Source organism: Anolis sagrei, chromosome 3 (assembly GCF_037176765.1).
Source record: "Anolis sagrei isolate rAnoSag1 chromosome 3, rAnoSag1.mat, whole genome shotgun sequence".
Taxonomy (NCBI): Eukaryota; Metazoa; Chordata; class Lepidosauria; order Squamata; family Dactyloidae; genus Anolis; species Anolis sagrei.
Window position 1 is genome coordinate 237,643,772 of NC_090023.1, and position 16,271 is coordinate 237,660,042.

The 16,271-nt window shown below is 38.2% G+C and overlaps 1 protein-coding gene across 1 annotated transcript in view; it reads right to left on the minus strand.

Moving 5' to 3' along the window:
- The window catches only part of SLC9A9 (solute carrier family 9 member A9), a 366,051-nt gene that overhangs the window by 81,789 nt on the left and 267,991 nt on the right, over window positions 1–16,271 (minus strand). Inside the window, exon 13 of the mRNA XM_067465985.1 lies at window positions 6,069–6,117. Within this exon, the coding sequence (XP_067322086.1) occupies window positions 6,069–6,117 (49 nt within the window). The remainder of the gene's footprint in view (window positions 1–6,068; window positions 6,118–16,271) is intronic.

Below are 16,271 nucleotides of genomic sequence, written 5' to 3' on the forward strand. Positions count from 1 at the left end.
CACATCCACATGAAGCCTGGGTCAGTAGAGCAACATTTTTCATCAGTGTGAGCCTTCTGCTTTCTTTTATTGTTAGGCTAGATACGTCATGAGATAGAGTGCACCATGGGTCTCATGAAACAGGACGTGGAGAGTGGCAAATTATAGCATACCTCTAGGAAGGGCTGACTGCTCATCTTTGCTCTATGGAGCTGGCCAAATGCCTGGTACTGAAAAATAACCCCTCACAGCTAGGTTTTTGGGCCCAACCCCTTTGTGGAGAGCACATTGTGTGATCAGTGCTGCATTTAATATAATCCACTTATTCTCCGTTTCATTCTCAGAAGTTAAAGTTAGTGGGGATTTTATTGTAGTTCTGTGTTCACTTAATTGTGCCTTATATCTTGCCCCTTGCTTAATATGTATTTCATTTATTACTTCTTTTTTCATTTGTGTGCTAGTCACATTATAACTGATCCAGCTGCTATGCTCTAATCAAGATTATTACCCTTATTTTAATGCAATACATTTTGTATGTTCACTATTCTTCCGTATATCCACTGATTTTTACTATTTTCTTTCATTTCCATTCTTTATACATTTCTTTTGTGTTTTGTGCTGTTGCGGTTTTAATGGATACTGTACTGAAGATCACTAGAGCAAAATAAAATAGTGGTAAAAAGAAACACACTTTTCAATGTTCCCAGCATTGTTTGACTATTATTGGTCCCAACTATAGCTCTGTTCCCACTAATATTTGATGGAAACATAAGACAGATTCCTTTTCCTGGAGGTATGCCAGAAATGGACTACTTTCCAAGAAGAGCTAAAGACTCATTTATGGTGTTTTTGTGAGCAGTGAAAGTATTTGTGTTCTTCACTTTTAGTAGTTTTTAATTGAACCTTTAAATCTATTTTTTTTTTAAAAAAAATCAGGGTTCTGTTTCTGCTTAATGTTGTTATTATTGAGTCATTGTTTTCTTGTGGAAATCACTGTGGGAATCTCTTCTATTCCTTCCAAAGTGACATACAACTGTTTTTAATCTGTCAGTCTAATCAATTAAACATTTGCTAGTGTAACGGGACTCTGGGAATCCACTTTATGCTTAGCTGCTATTCTTGTTTATCCACTCACCCTTCCCCAAAGTGAGGGAGATTTTTTTAATATGGAGTTGTTCTTGAGGAAGGTGACAGGCACTATATTGTTCTTTATTGCACTTGTACTCTCATAAAATAATTCTGTATTTATTTGTGTTAATGATTACAATTGTATTAAGTAGTCCAGCAACAACATATTCCATGATCAATAAAATATATATTTATTCTAAAGTGCTGCAGTGGGATTACTTTCATTTTACTGCTGTCAAACTTAGAAGGTATTTGTCTTTTATTTTATTTCCTTTTTTAGTTTATGGCTTATGAAAAGGTCATTCCTGTAGGGATAATAATGTTTCTATTATTACGTCACATTTCTTCTCTTCTGTTCCCTTCATCATCACCCCCGTCACTTGCCAATTTAAGAAAACCAATACTGGAACACAGAATTAGTTTCTGATATTTTATTCATTTGTTTCTATGACAAAAGGCTCTCCTGTTACATGGGCAACACAGCTGGGGGAGTGCTATGATTTTCCTCCACATAAACAAAGGGTTAATGATGTGTTGATTTACAGTTGCATTTATGGGTGGTCTGCATCACAGAAGAGCAAAGAGATAATGAGAGACAATTGCCTAATGAAGGTTTCTAGTGAGAGAGAAGTATAAAAACACATACACAAACACACACACACACACACACACACACACAGATATTAAACAGGAGATGTTTGCAAAAGGATATAGATACCTTAATCATATTCTGTATATTACAGTAAGATGGGGATCTGGGTTTGATATGTATATATGAACAGACAAAGTTTCATGAAAGTATGGAGCATTTTCATTAGAGTATCAGATCTCCATAAAAGCCTAGTGTGGACATACTCTAAAATACATTAAAAATGTAATATCCTTTGGATATTACAAAGTTGCCAAACAATCATACAACCTTATTACATGGGGAGTCCCCTCCTCCATGTAATTTCACCAGCAAGCATGGTGAAACAGCTGGCATAAGGGGCGACTCCATAACCCTATACACTGCTCCGGCACGGTAGTGCTTCCCCCATCACACAGAGAAAGTGTCACCTAAACCAGACAAATGGGTGCCTCCAATCCGTTCATGACATTGTGTGATGGCAATCATGGGGTTCCATCCCCGAAGTAGGCTGGAAGCATCCTAGGACACTTGTTTTATCAGTGTGATGAGGCCCTAAGTCATATTCAGCTGATAGAAAGAAAGATAGGCCCTAATGCTAGCATCTGAACTTTTCTCTACTCTACACAAATGGTGTTCTGGGTCTTTGGATGTTCTTGGGAAGCTGTAAGTCTGGACTTCTTTGACTATGACCAAGCTTGCCTAGGGACAGTGATGTAGGTGACATCTCTGTCAGTCTCTATCTCTCTTCTGCCTTATCATGAAAACATCTTGAAGTTTGCACACTTCTCCAAAACTGGTTATTCTCATTGGACAACTGTCTCTCATGATTTATATTTTCCCTATGTGATGCTGACTCCCAATAAACAAAATCTAACCCATCATATCATTAACCTTTTGTTTGCCTCAAGAGAGACTCTCTCTTTCAGCTCAGTTGCCCAGATAATAGCAGAGCCTATCATCACATATGGTCAGAGATTTCATATAGCTCATCCCATATGGTCAGAAGTTGCATGTAGCTCATTGCCTGAACTGGCAATGCTGTCTGTAATAATAAAAAAGTGTACCCATCTCTTATGCATGCTTAGAACCAAGTTTCATTGGCCACTGATTTATAACAACCCTAGAAAAGCATTGCTGTCTTTCTGGTGAATCTGTGAGGAAGGTCTAGGAAGATTCTTCTCTTCCTTTGCTTAACTACAGTTTCTCATGTATTCTAAACTGGTAGAAGGTAGATAATGTTCATGATAGTTTGGTTAAAACAAATCAACTTGAAAGTTTGTGATTCACACAAACCACAAGTAACATTACTCACATTTTGTTGGTTCAAATGACAAAACAAACTGTAATCACTTCCAAACCCCATATACGAGGGTTATCAGGAGAGTAAGGTTACAAGATTTTTTAAAAAATACAAAGAATGAATATATTTTAATGAAACTTACATGGATTGTAGCATAGGTATTACATTATTTTCCCAGATAGTCACTATTCAGTTCAATGCATTTTGTCATGCATGAGTCAAGTTTTTGATGCTGGTGTCATAGAAGTTTCCCTTCGCCTTTTTCAGCCAGTTTGATTTTCACCTCATCATTGTTGGAAGTGTTTTCTACCAACTTGTTCCTTCAATTTAGTGAACAGATGATAGTCACTGGGTGTGAGATCAGGGCTATGAGAGGGGTGGCTTACAACATCCCAAACAAATGAAGTCAACAACTCATGTGTTGCATGTGCAGTGTTTCAGCATCCCACGATGTTTGTTTTGGATAGTTCTGCAAAGTTTCTTCATGGGCTCACAATATATTCCATACCCATTTTGTCACATGCTGTCTTGACATAATGTCCTCTCCATAAACCGAAACAAATTTGCGATGAACTGGAGTGGTGTTCATGTCCTTAGCATTTAGGTAGCATATTACAGTGTGAACTTCACACTTGGAGGGAAACAGAATGAGGGTACTCATCTTTAACCTTCACCACAACACCAGTCGATGAGCTACTGATGATTGACACTGCTCGTTCACTTCTACTCACTTCCCACTACACGGCAATGATTCCAACTTCCCCAAGAAGTTGTGAGAGCTATGTGTCTTGTAACCTTACTTTCCGGATAACCCTTGTATTACCATGTCAAGAACAGGAAATACAAGATATAATATGTTGTTTGTTAATTCTAAATTATGGTGGCATTTGAACATGGTAGGTACTAAGTTTAATTATTCAAAAATTGTGTGCATAAACTAGTGAATTTAAATACAATACATTCTGGATTAAGGCAGTTATATTTTAAAGAGGCTAAGCAGGAGAGCAAATGTATGCTTTAAATTAAGGCTTATTAATTCATATGATATAAATTGAAATTACTTAAAATAACTAACATTGTTCATTCAGTTAGCCACTTCTCTTTTGAGACCTGAACCACTGTCTGAAGATACGAGAAATTTTTCTTTTGCTTGTTTCACATTTTTTGACTGTTTCCTCCCATATTTGACATGTTTTCTAGTTGTTTCTATAAGCTTTAGGGCTTTTATGGTGGAAAGGCAGGATACACATTTTTAAATTAATGAAATAAATGAAAAATGTAATGACAACTTCTCTGCAGCTGCATATCATGTCTAACTTTGTATTCTAAACAAGTTGGAAATAACTGAAGTGACTGCATTCAATTATTTCTGAACATTATTGATGGATTCACAATATTGCATTATGAAAGTCTATTAGTGAATAAGTGAAAATAAATGAGCTACTAGTCCATTGCAGGGTAAGTGATAAATCCAGTATGAAGTGACAGATCTGACACAGCAAAAATCACAAATGCCTTCATGAGAATAATGTAATGCAGTTAAACCAGTGTGAGTTGAGTTGTGGCAGTATAATATGCAGAATGCAGTCAAGTTCGTGCTCAAATGAGACTTTCAGCAACTTTCTTCTCTTACATCCTTGAATGTAAGAGTTTGGAAGCATCTGTGTTTGGAAGAGTTTGGATGCATCCATGCTGTGAAAACAGCAGAGATATGTATGCAATCTTTGTCCCTGCAGATGGACCACAACTGTTAGATTAAAATTTGTGCAATATAGCACATTTTTAAAAAGAAAGATGTGGGCAAATATCATACACCCAGACAACAGCACAGAATCTAACTATATTGTCTGCCCACTTGTCTATCTGTCTGTCCATTCATCTATCTGCCTGAGGCCTATCTACTTATCTTTTTGCTTCACACATAATCAACAGAGAGATGTGCATCTTAAATTAATAAATTGACAGTATGCAACAGTAAGAAGCATGCAAAACAATAAACATGCATAGGCAATAATATACAGATAGACAAAATGTGTAAATATATATCATGAACAGCAAATAGAGATAAATACATTATGATGATGATGATGATGATGATGATTACTATTATTATTATTAGCAGGCAGTGGTATGTAAACACAGGACAGGTAGATGTATGCAAACACATGACTGGAATCATGGTAATGTTTCATTGTATGCAGTCATAATTTTAAACTGCTGTTAGCAAATATATTTTGGACCTGACAAATCTACACAGGCAACCATGACTATAACATATTATTAACCCTATTCTTGAATTTGGTATCATGGTGCTGGAAACTGTTTTTTCATTAAATCCAGTCTAGTAGTCTTCTGTATGTGAACTGAAATAGTACATCTTGTCCATTTTCCCTACTTACAAACTGACTTTGATTCAGGATTCAAAACACAAAGGCCATGCTATAACATCTATTTAAGATAATGGCTTAGGTCCTGCTTGCTAGTTCCACTAGAACAGACACATTGAATCCATTGCTGAATGTTGGATTTACCTACATTGTTGAGACAAGATGTAGGTAAATCCATTGATTCAACAACACTAACAATGCTAACAACAGCAGTGTTGATAATAAGCATAGAATTTAGACCATGCAAATGATAAAATTAGTGCATATTTTAATATTTTGATGCCCAAATATTTTCAGTTCAGAATCTAAATAATACATTTTCTCTTTATTTATGTTTAAGGAATATTCTTTTTAAATGCTTCAAAAACAAATAAAATGAAATAAGGGAGCTGCCTAACATAACTGTTATATTAAATTTTTCAGTTTTACTTTTGTTCATTATGTTCATCAGAATTTCTCACTAAGCGGCAGTTTATTTTATAAGATAGGTGAATGTAAGAAACAGGATTTTCTGATTTTGAGGAACAGTTGGACATTTTCCTAAGGGTCCAAGAAACCACACTATAGAGTTTAAAAGGTCCTAAAGAATTCATGGATGAATACAGAATCCCTTTTTAAAATTTATCTTTAAATTGTAACTTGCCTGTGCAGTAGTTTCTGTCTTCAGGTCATCGTCTGGGTCTACACCAACACTATGAAAAACACAAACAATGGTAAGGGACCAAATAGCAAATGAAGAATAGTTGGACATATAAAGCAACCATTTCTCTATAAAAATCACATATAACAATGGCATGAAATAAAAATAAAACTAGAAAAATACTAAGCTGTGACATTTATGAGATACTTCCCAGTCAAGAGAGAGTTTCCTATGTAAATATCTGTCCAAATGTGTATGGAATAGAGTAAAGCCACCATCTGGTCCAGCCTGTGGTTTTTGCATGTAGTATTGTGGATTGCTATATAAACAAAAAACTTTATTATTCTGAATTGTAGTTGCCTCATAGTAACATTCCCTTGCCACTTGAATCTTTGGAAGCCTTCAATCATTTTTGCTCAGAGATGTGCCATGAGGTTTTGATAGCTGAGGTGAAAATTCTGAATTGTATCTCCCATAATGGTAAATCAATGGTAAGAAACAGAATGCTTGCTGCTATTTAATAGCAGCCACAAATCTGTTATGTGAGATGGCCAACCATCTGTGAAATGGGTGGGCCAGCACTATCTCAATTAGATGGCTTGTAGTTATTACCACTGGCCCCTGCTTGGTGAGGGGAAATATTTGGGCAGGGCTGATGGCATTAGTGGAAATGGATAGCACTATTTGATAAGTATTAAAAGAACCATAGATATTGGATGCATGCATTCTTTTATTTACTACCTTAGGTTTGTTGCATTTTTGGAGCCTTTTTTGACATGCAGTGCAACCTCTGTGCCTGTGGGACCCACAGTTTCACCTATCCACACCCGCTTAAAAGTGTTCTCTTTAGGAAGGTTCTAGATACTTCAGGCAATTCTATGGTATATTTCCACTGAACGTTAGCATAGAACTGCTTTGAGGACCTAAAAAATTCCTAGGGAGGATACCACTCTAGACATTTACTAAGTCATCCAGCATAACTCCATGATAAGCGGAACTAGCTCATATCAATAGGGTTCTTTTTTATCTGTTGTTTCCTGTTTCCATGGTAGATTCAGAAACATATTCCCATGTTGGGTCATACTATACTGTCAAAATAACTACACATTATAATGCTACAGTACATAATACAGTGATTTTGATTTCATATTTGAGTGCACTTTTAAGCCTGTAAATTGATGTCAGAAATTATTTCACTTTGCATTCTGTTTGACATTGCTCTTTATTTTGATACGATTATTATCCTAAATGGAACGTATGCAGTGTCTTGCATAGATAAGTGCTAGAGTAGCAGTATTATTTGCAATAATGGATGAAAGGAAAAATAATGAGTGACACTAAGGTTCACCAAAATCTGCATAGAACAAGAAACCAATGTCCATAACTATTTATTTATAACTATTTATTTATTTCCCGTATCTCGGGAAGTCTGACTTGGCCACGGTGGTACACGCTCTTGTCACATCCCGCCTGGATTACTGCAACGCTCTCTACGTGGGGCTGCCCTTGAAGACGGCCCGGAAGCTTCAGCTGGTCCAGCGTGCGGCAGCCATGTTACTAACTGGAGCGGGTAGCAGGGAGCACACAACGCCCTTGTTGTCCCAGCTCCACTGGCTGCCGATTTGCTACCGGACCCAATTCAAGGTGCTGGTCTTGGCCTACAAAGCCCTAAACGGTTCCGGCCCAAAATACCTTTCGGACCGCATCTTGGCCTACGAGCCCACGAGGACCTTGAGATCGTCTGGGGAGGCCCTTCTCTCGATCCCGCCTGCGTCACAGGCACGGCTGGCGGGGACGAGGGAGAGGGCCTTCTCGCTGGTGGCCCCCCGGCTGTGGAACACTCTCCCGGCACACATCAGACAGGCGCCCTCCCTCATGTCCTTTCGAAAAAGCCTTAAGACCTGGCTGTTCGAGAGGGCATTTAATTAAGTGCTAAGCAACAACATTACGGTAATGAGAACTGGAATGGTATAAGGAAGATGAGACTGGCTATGATTCTACTAAGAGACGAAGCGGATTTTTATGTAGTTTGTATTTGTCGTATAGTTATATGTTGTTGATACTGGCCTTTGTAACTGTCTTTTTATGTGTACTGTACACCGCCATGAGTCGCCCGTAAGGGCTGAGAATGGCGGTTAATAAGTGCATCAAATAAATAAATAAATAAATAAATAAATAATTTCTACCCTGCCTTTCTCCACCCTGGAGAGGACTCAAGGTGGCTTACACATAGGCAACTATTCGATGCCATAAAACAATGTACAATTAAAATATACATTTAAATAGAATTATAGAATACATTAAAACAATTAAAAACATTTAAGGCAGTATCTTCACAATTAATAACATAATCCTAGAATCCTCTTGATGACTTATATTATAACTGGAACTTATACATATGTTCTTGTTTGAACTTTGCACAAGGAGGTATCAAGAGCTTCCTTGCACAAAGAGTTCCCCCTGCTTTAGCAATGGCGGATATACAGCAGCTGAATGTAGCTCTGTCTCATTCAGCTTTGAAGAGCTGAAAAAAAGGGAACAATATTTGCTTTATGCCCTGCCAATATCCAATAGGATGACATCCCAAACAATAGGGAGCTTGGACGTCCCCTGGTGCCTGACAAACTGCTTTTTTTCCAGCCAGGTCTAATGTACCATGTACTAATGCAGGGAAAATATTTCTTCCACCAGATGTTCATTAAAACTATTTTGTAATCTGCTTAGCATTTTTAATCCTCTATGCATTTTAGCTCAATTATAAAAAAAAAACACCCCACATTGCTTTATTCTTTTTTCATTTGCATTCTTTACTAACAATGGTTTAATTCACAGTAAATATTATTTAGTACATTCATAATTGCTTTTCGATTTATACTGATTCTCTCATGGGATATAAAAGCAATCAAACTTAATGTACATTTAAAAACAACAATGAAGATATTACAATTGGAAGCCTGACAAAACAATAAAATACAACTGATAGATACAAAATCAGCTCAAGACACAGTTACACATTAAACACCTGTCTAGAGAGAAAGGTCTTATCAGCTCACTGAAATAGCATATGTTCCCAAATCTTAGGTGGGGAGATTTCTGGCCGAAAAAACTACCAATAGGCAAATATATTTTAATATGAGGGGAAACTGGTACTCCAGTGAATGAGAATGACCTGGGGTATGTGAGGGTGGGCCAAAGCAAGTCATCACATGGACCTTCAGTTTTGTTGCATTAGGGCAGTTTAAGGATAGAAAATAATCTGAAAGTTGAATGAAAAGAATTTAAAAATGAGTGGGGAAGAAATTATATGGAAACTTTTCATTACATGTCAGATGGGTTAACAGAGAGAAAGATCTATAATTCATGAATGTTTCACTAGTACACATTAGAATGTAGGCAATATATTTATATACTACACAGGAGTGCTGATATACACTCTAGTTCAGTATTTCCTCCTTTTTCCTTCCCTTCAGGCCCCACATGAGCTTCTCTTTCATGTTGCCAACATTTTCCTCTTTTTTTATTCTACTTTTCCACAAGTAATTGTTTCTTTAAAAAAATAAATACAAGAAGAGGAATTGAGCAGGCTTTTGAAGGAGTGCCAGGGGACTCGGGGCCCTGAGAAGTTGGGTTGCAGGGGCTATATGTGGCTACTAGGCTGCATTTTCCCACAACTTTAAAAAAAATGAAGATATTTTCTTTATCAGACTAAGTTCATAAGTTTCAGATCAAAGGCTTATCTTGCCCAACATTCTATATATGCAGTGGCCAGTCTGTTCCCCATGGGAAGCTTACAAGTATAATATGGTCGTCAGAAACCGGTTGGTACATTTCCCAGAATTGGACAAAAGTGACAAGAGAAGGCAGACAAAATGCTCTGAGAAGTCTATGAGGTTTATCACACAGACTGATCTATTTTATACTTTGTTGGTCTCATCTTTCCCTGGAGTTTATTTCCCAATGTTGTGGCTTCCCACTGCTGTATTGTTGAGGGGATCATTTGTAAATTGTTTTCTTTTTCACTTGAAATACCTGTTACTTACTCCCTATCACAGTATGGTATAGCAGCAGCCACTTTGAGTTCTATTTCATTGTTGTACTGAGACCAGAGTGGGCGACGGGTATGCTTTTCCTTTAATGGGATTATTATTGATTGGGCTGGGAGGCCCATGGGATTCCCAAGATATCTGCTGCATATTCCTTCATCATTATTTGCCATTTCTTAAATAGAGTACTGAAATATCACAATTTTATTTAATCCTATTAAATAGTAATATCCAGAGAAACCATAAGCTTCAGGAAATGTTCAAAGAGTAAATAGACAAATGTATAAAGCGGAAGGTACAAAAGCAGAATTGGATGAGTGCTGGTTGGTTGTAAAAAGGATAGAAGTGATGTGGTGTGTGTTTATCTTCCCTATCTGGGTGAGGAATGGCGCCATAATAGCTTCATTACATAATTGTGCAATTACAGAATTGCACTATTATAGCTTTTATTTTCTAAAAAAATTATGGAGCAGGAGGTGCAGCAAACAAAGTGGTGTAAATATATTGTATTTCAAGACCATGAAAGCAAAACTGGGAACTAACACCACTAACCTGGAAATGCTAGTGATGTGATAAAAGTATATTATCATTCCACTACCTTCCCAAGTATAGGAGAAGTAGCTTTTGAACAGAATTGACTAGTAGAACATACACATATTTCTTCAAAGTCACCACAACCAAAGCCATGAGGCAACCAACACATATGGTAAGGAAAGGCTTTTGAAGGCTCCTGTGAAATAGGACAGATGGAGCACATGACTTGAGGCTATCTTCAAGAGCCTATCCTGATCATGTGATGAGGGGCAGAATTAGAGTATTTAAAAAGCATCCACCCCTCAAATTGGCTTCTATTTTCCACCTGCCACTACCATTTATAGTAGCAACTCTACCAACAAGTTTCAGGTCAATGAGTGTAAGGATAATCCCATCTGACCTCCCCAGCAATTATTTCATAGAGGTATATTGCTTCTGGTATGATGATATCCATCATAACATCCTACCTTCCTTATGAGTCCTGACAAACCATTGAAATTAAAAAGCAGTACTTTGATTTTGGACAGGAAATAATCCAGCAGCCAATGGTTCTTTTGTAATATTTGTATTATAAATACCCACAGGAACAGATTGCTTTTATCACAACCCTATCATTTCAAAGCACATATTCCCAGGGCATCAACATTTCCACTTTTTAACTTTGGAAACTAAATTCACATACTGATACAGTAACAAAGCATAGTGGTTGAAGTTCCTCAGGCACTGTAATTCATCTTTTCAGTTGCTCAGAAAGTTCCAGAAAGTACTTATCCAATTGATTGGTTTACATCTGGCATCAGCTTAGATGAGCTTTTGAAATGTATAATGAATGTGGACAGTTCCTCCATGAAGAAGTATCTGCTATTACACTTGCAATCATTACAGTGGGGTCTGAAGATGGAAAGCATTTGGTCCTTGTGTTGCATGTACACCCTGGGGCACAGCTTTTATGCAACACGTCTTCAAAAACAGCAAATTTCTATCCATCATGCTTGCCAAGAGAAGCTTTAAAAAGTAATCATTGTGTATCCTAGGGGCTTAGAAGCTTGAAAGCACATCTAAAGAAGCATACATTTGTAATGTTTTGAACAGCTGAATCTAGTTTTTAAAGCAGGCAATAGCTAAGGGATTATGTGTTGGTCACAAGTTCACATAGCTTTCTATGGACTAGCTCACATGACCACTAGGCACTTGTATGGCTATTGGGTTTGCGTGTTGGTGCTGTGAGCTGGGCTATTTTGAACTATTATGAACACAGTTTTTCAGTAGTGGCATTCTGCCCCACTACCTCTCTGTTTGATTCAGCTGAATGTCTATTTGATGACATACTGTATACATGCAAGGTTGGTCCAAGGTATTTTGGCTTCAGAGGCAAAGAACAAGAATGCACCTCTTCTCCATTTTTGCACAAAAGACAGCTGACCTGGCAATTCATCCTGCCTCAACAACAGGGTTACCATGGTTTTTCTTTTTTTTGGGGGGGGGGGGGGGACGACGACATTGACTATTTCTAACCATCCAGGAGATGGGGTAGGGTATAAATAATAATAATAATAATAATAATAATAATAATAATAATAATAATAGGCTTCTCACTTTTATTATATAAGTTGTAATGGGGGAACATCCATGATATGCTTGCTGTAAATTAGAACCAACTTGGAAACACACAATATCAAGTATTTGTGATATTCCAAACCTTCATTGTATTTGTATAACAACAAATTAATTGCGTATTTAATGATACTTAATAATGTCAACAATTGATCTGATTACCTCAGCAATACCCCAACATAATCTGGGATTACAGACCCATCCCTCTTGCCTGCTCATCCACTACTCCACCATTGTAGATTTACACAACAATCCTGTAAAATAGTGCAGCAGCAAGGAAACTTTTCAAGGGGATCAAGAAGAAGAGCAATGAATGGTGCAAGTAACATTGAACAATGAGTCTTCAAAAGGAAACAGGAGAAGGGCCATATTATTCCAGAGGAGTAGAAAGAAGCGTATCACTGCGCCATACCACAATGTGAGTCCTATCAGCACAGATAAATTATATTAAATTTATCTTGGCCACCTCTACAAAGACTACCTACTTCCAAGTTTCAATGTTGGGGTGGGTAGCTCTGAAAAAGCAGGACATAATCTCAGTGTCCTCTATCATAACAGGGGATTACGCAGAAATAATCTCTTAACACACTGTTCTCTCTCCCACCACCTTTCTATCTCCTCTTTCTGAGGTAACCAGCTTTCTCTGTTTAATAGAATTGCCAGTCCTGGGCTTACAAGTGAAGCGTATTCTCTGAGGACCTTATCCCATGAATGGTGAGAAAGCAGGGGAAAGCAGAAGGATCCATCTTATTCCATTCCCTCCCATCTCTCCCTGCCTTCTGAGATGCCTAGCTATCCCACATCCTTACTGCATCTTCTTTCTGTTGTTTGGCAGACAGAAAGAAGAGCCCCGCTGGAAGTGTGATGGCCTCTGTGGGACTCCCATGGGGCTCCATTTCCAAAGTACATGGAAGCAGAGCCCTAATGCTGTGGGATGAAGTCCCTAATCTACGCTCATGAGAATGAAAGTAGTAAAGGCAAGGGAGTCATATATGTAACTCCTGCTCCTAATAGCTCTTTTATGACATAGGAAACTTCAAAAAATAAGCCAGTTAGGATATTTTCCTATTAATCTTGGTTCTCTATTCCTGATGGAACATGACCAGTCAAACCTTTCTCTCTATTCTGTAAGCTTCTTCCAAGAATACATTTTGGGGAAGCCTGGGACTGACTTTCATGTGGAGTCTCCTCACCCCCACTTCAAGAATGAACCTTATGTCCAAACTTTACTTCAAAGTCCCTCTGGATAAACTGTTTCAGACTACCCTTTGATATGCTAATGTTGGAAGCAGCCTCCAGCTGAGGAACCTCAGGAGTCTAAGAATTCATTGTTCCACATATCTGCATCCCTTTGATCCAAAGTGTTCACTACACAAAAGGTTTTCCATAAAACTGAAGCCTTCAGTTGTATGAAGCAAGGGTAACAGATTGTACAGATGGTCTTCTAGATTTTCATTTCATAAAGAAATCTTTAATGATGAAGCTGCCAGTTTGACAGATTCAAAACTGGTTATTAGCTTTCTATTGCTTCCAGATATTTTTCTAAGATGGCTCCCAAATGCTATTTTTGTATGTTACATATAATACACGTTTTAGGTATGAGGAGGGAAGGATGTGAGTAGTTACCTCACTGCTACAATCAGGTCACTTTTTGTGCACATTTGTGCACTTTGTTTCCAAAAAGTGCCAAACCCAAGGCAACATGTAATCTGAGTTATAGGCACATTATTGGCTGGAAGTAGAATATTATGTACTGATCAAAACTATCAAAATGTATAAATCACTTCAATACAGGGCTTGGAAAACTACATTTTATGGCAAAATAATGAATATCCTCAATGTGGTTTTTGGGATTCCTGTAAAATTTATTCAGATGGATTTGGTACCTTTCGGAAACAAGCTCCACATTTTTAGGTCCTGGAGTAAAATTCACCATGAAGCTGACTAGACATGCAGAAGAGCATATGTTTACTTATGACCTCATCACATTTACCTTTGGAAGCGTTCATTTGTCCTCCAATTGGAGGACAAATGGGCCTGTCGCCCATCACATGATGTAAGGGAACTTCAGTGGAGGCACCTCCTCCAACCAGAGGGAAAGTGTCATATGATGCTTCTCTCTCAACATGGGAAGCATTCTGTGTTATGCTGGCTCCAATGGAGTCAGTTGGAAGGGCGACACCCCATGTGATGTGGAAAGTGTAACCGAGAGGGAGCAGCACACGAGGAAAGGATTTGCCCTAGCTGCCCCTCATTTTGGCAGTGAAAGAGAGGGACTGTCTGGAAGTGAAACAAGAAATATATAAATTCTGTTGTTCAGATGCAGACACTCAAACAGATTAGACTGTGGGACAGGGTAACTAGTGAGGAACATGGATTCCTGATAAAATATTCTAACTCCACCTCCTCACTTTCCAGGTCTTACCTACTACTATACAGAAAACCCAGGCAGACAAAGCTGAGAAAGGTTAATGCTCCTAGCATCATCCAGCCAGGACTCTTTAGTGCAAGACGGGTCAGCATACTCACCCAGATTCTGGATTAAGGATTTTTCATTCAGTGACATTGCATTAAGCTGCAGCCTTTTCAGTTCAGGAGGCCTATTGCCAATACTATCCAAGCTGTTCATTGTAGGGTACAGTTGGGGGACAACCAAACCCTCTCCCTCTGTCTCTCCATTCCACAAGTACCTATTTATTTATTTATTTATTTATTTCTATCCAACTTTTTTCCCTGCAAGGGGACTCAAAGTGGCTTACAACCTATAAAATTAGACAGTTACAGCCAAAAATAGAACATAAATCCCCATGCAACAATTAACAAATTACAACATTTAAAAAATTATAAAATTCCCATTCCCCCTAGCAAATGACATAAAACTGATATAAAACATATTGAATATACAATTTAAAAGCCATATAATTTTCTATTCCTTTAGGCTGTAAGAAACAAATCAGTTGCTGGAGGTCCGCTATATATAGCTTAAGTGTTGCACGCACACCATTATAGCTGTCCATCTGCTAATATTCTTTGGGGAATGCCTGCTTCCAAAGGAAGTTTTTTTAACTGTTTCCAAAATGAGGCCATTCTAACATCTCTAGGGATGGAGTTCTAGAACCGCCATGCTACCACTAAGAAGGCCCCTTCTCTTATTCCCCATTGAGACAATGGTGGAACCAAGAGCAGGGCCTCTCCTAATGATCTCAGAGCTTGTGTGGTCTCATAGGAGTAGATGCGGTCTGAGAAGTAGGCTGGGCCCAAACTGATTAGGGCTTTATAGGCTATAGCAGCACCTTGAATTGTGCCTGGAAACCATTTGGTAGCCAGTGCAGTTGTTTTAGGAGTTCTTTCCCTATGCTCAGCTCTTGTAAGCAATCTGGCAGCTGACTTTTGAACCAGTTGAAGTTTCTGAACACTTTTATGGGGCAGCCCCACGTAGAGCACGTTGCAGGAATCCAGTCTGGATGTGACTAAGGCATGTACCACCATGGCCAAGTCAGGCTTTTCAAGCAGGTTAAAACCTTCCTCTATCCATTATTGTTAGAATATCAGCTCCCTGAAATGTTTCCTTTCTCATCCTCCCTGGATCAAATTTACTTTATTTCCTGTATTTGGTTGATGTGTAAGCAACTTTCTTCCTCATTTTCAAAGAGGGAAACTAGTCACCAGCCTCACTATACTCCAGAATTGGTTTCCTTTTGGTGGTGACCCAAACCACCTCAGGCAGGCACTTTATATACTTCCTTCAGGAAGGGGGCAGGTACTTAGCTGGTAGGCACTTGGCAATGATGAGGAAGCAATTTTATTAAATTATGAATAAAGCATTAAGTGGTCCACTAAGTTCCCTTAGAATTCTCAAGTGATCAGTAAAAATAAAAGTTCCTAAATTTCAACTCAAAACCCCATTAGCAGATATTTCAAAGGGTTTAAGGAGGTAGATGGAGAAGAGGGTACTTCTCTATGAATCCTTGTGATACAGTGCTTAAGTACCCCTCAGAACAGTTCAGTGCTTTTA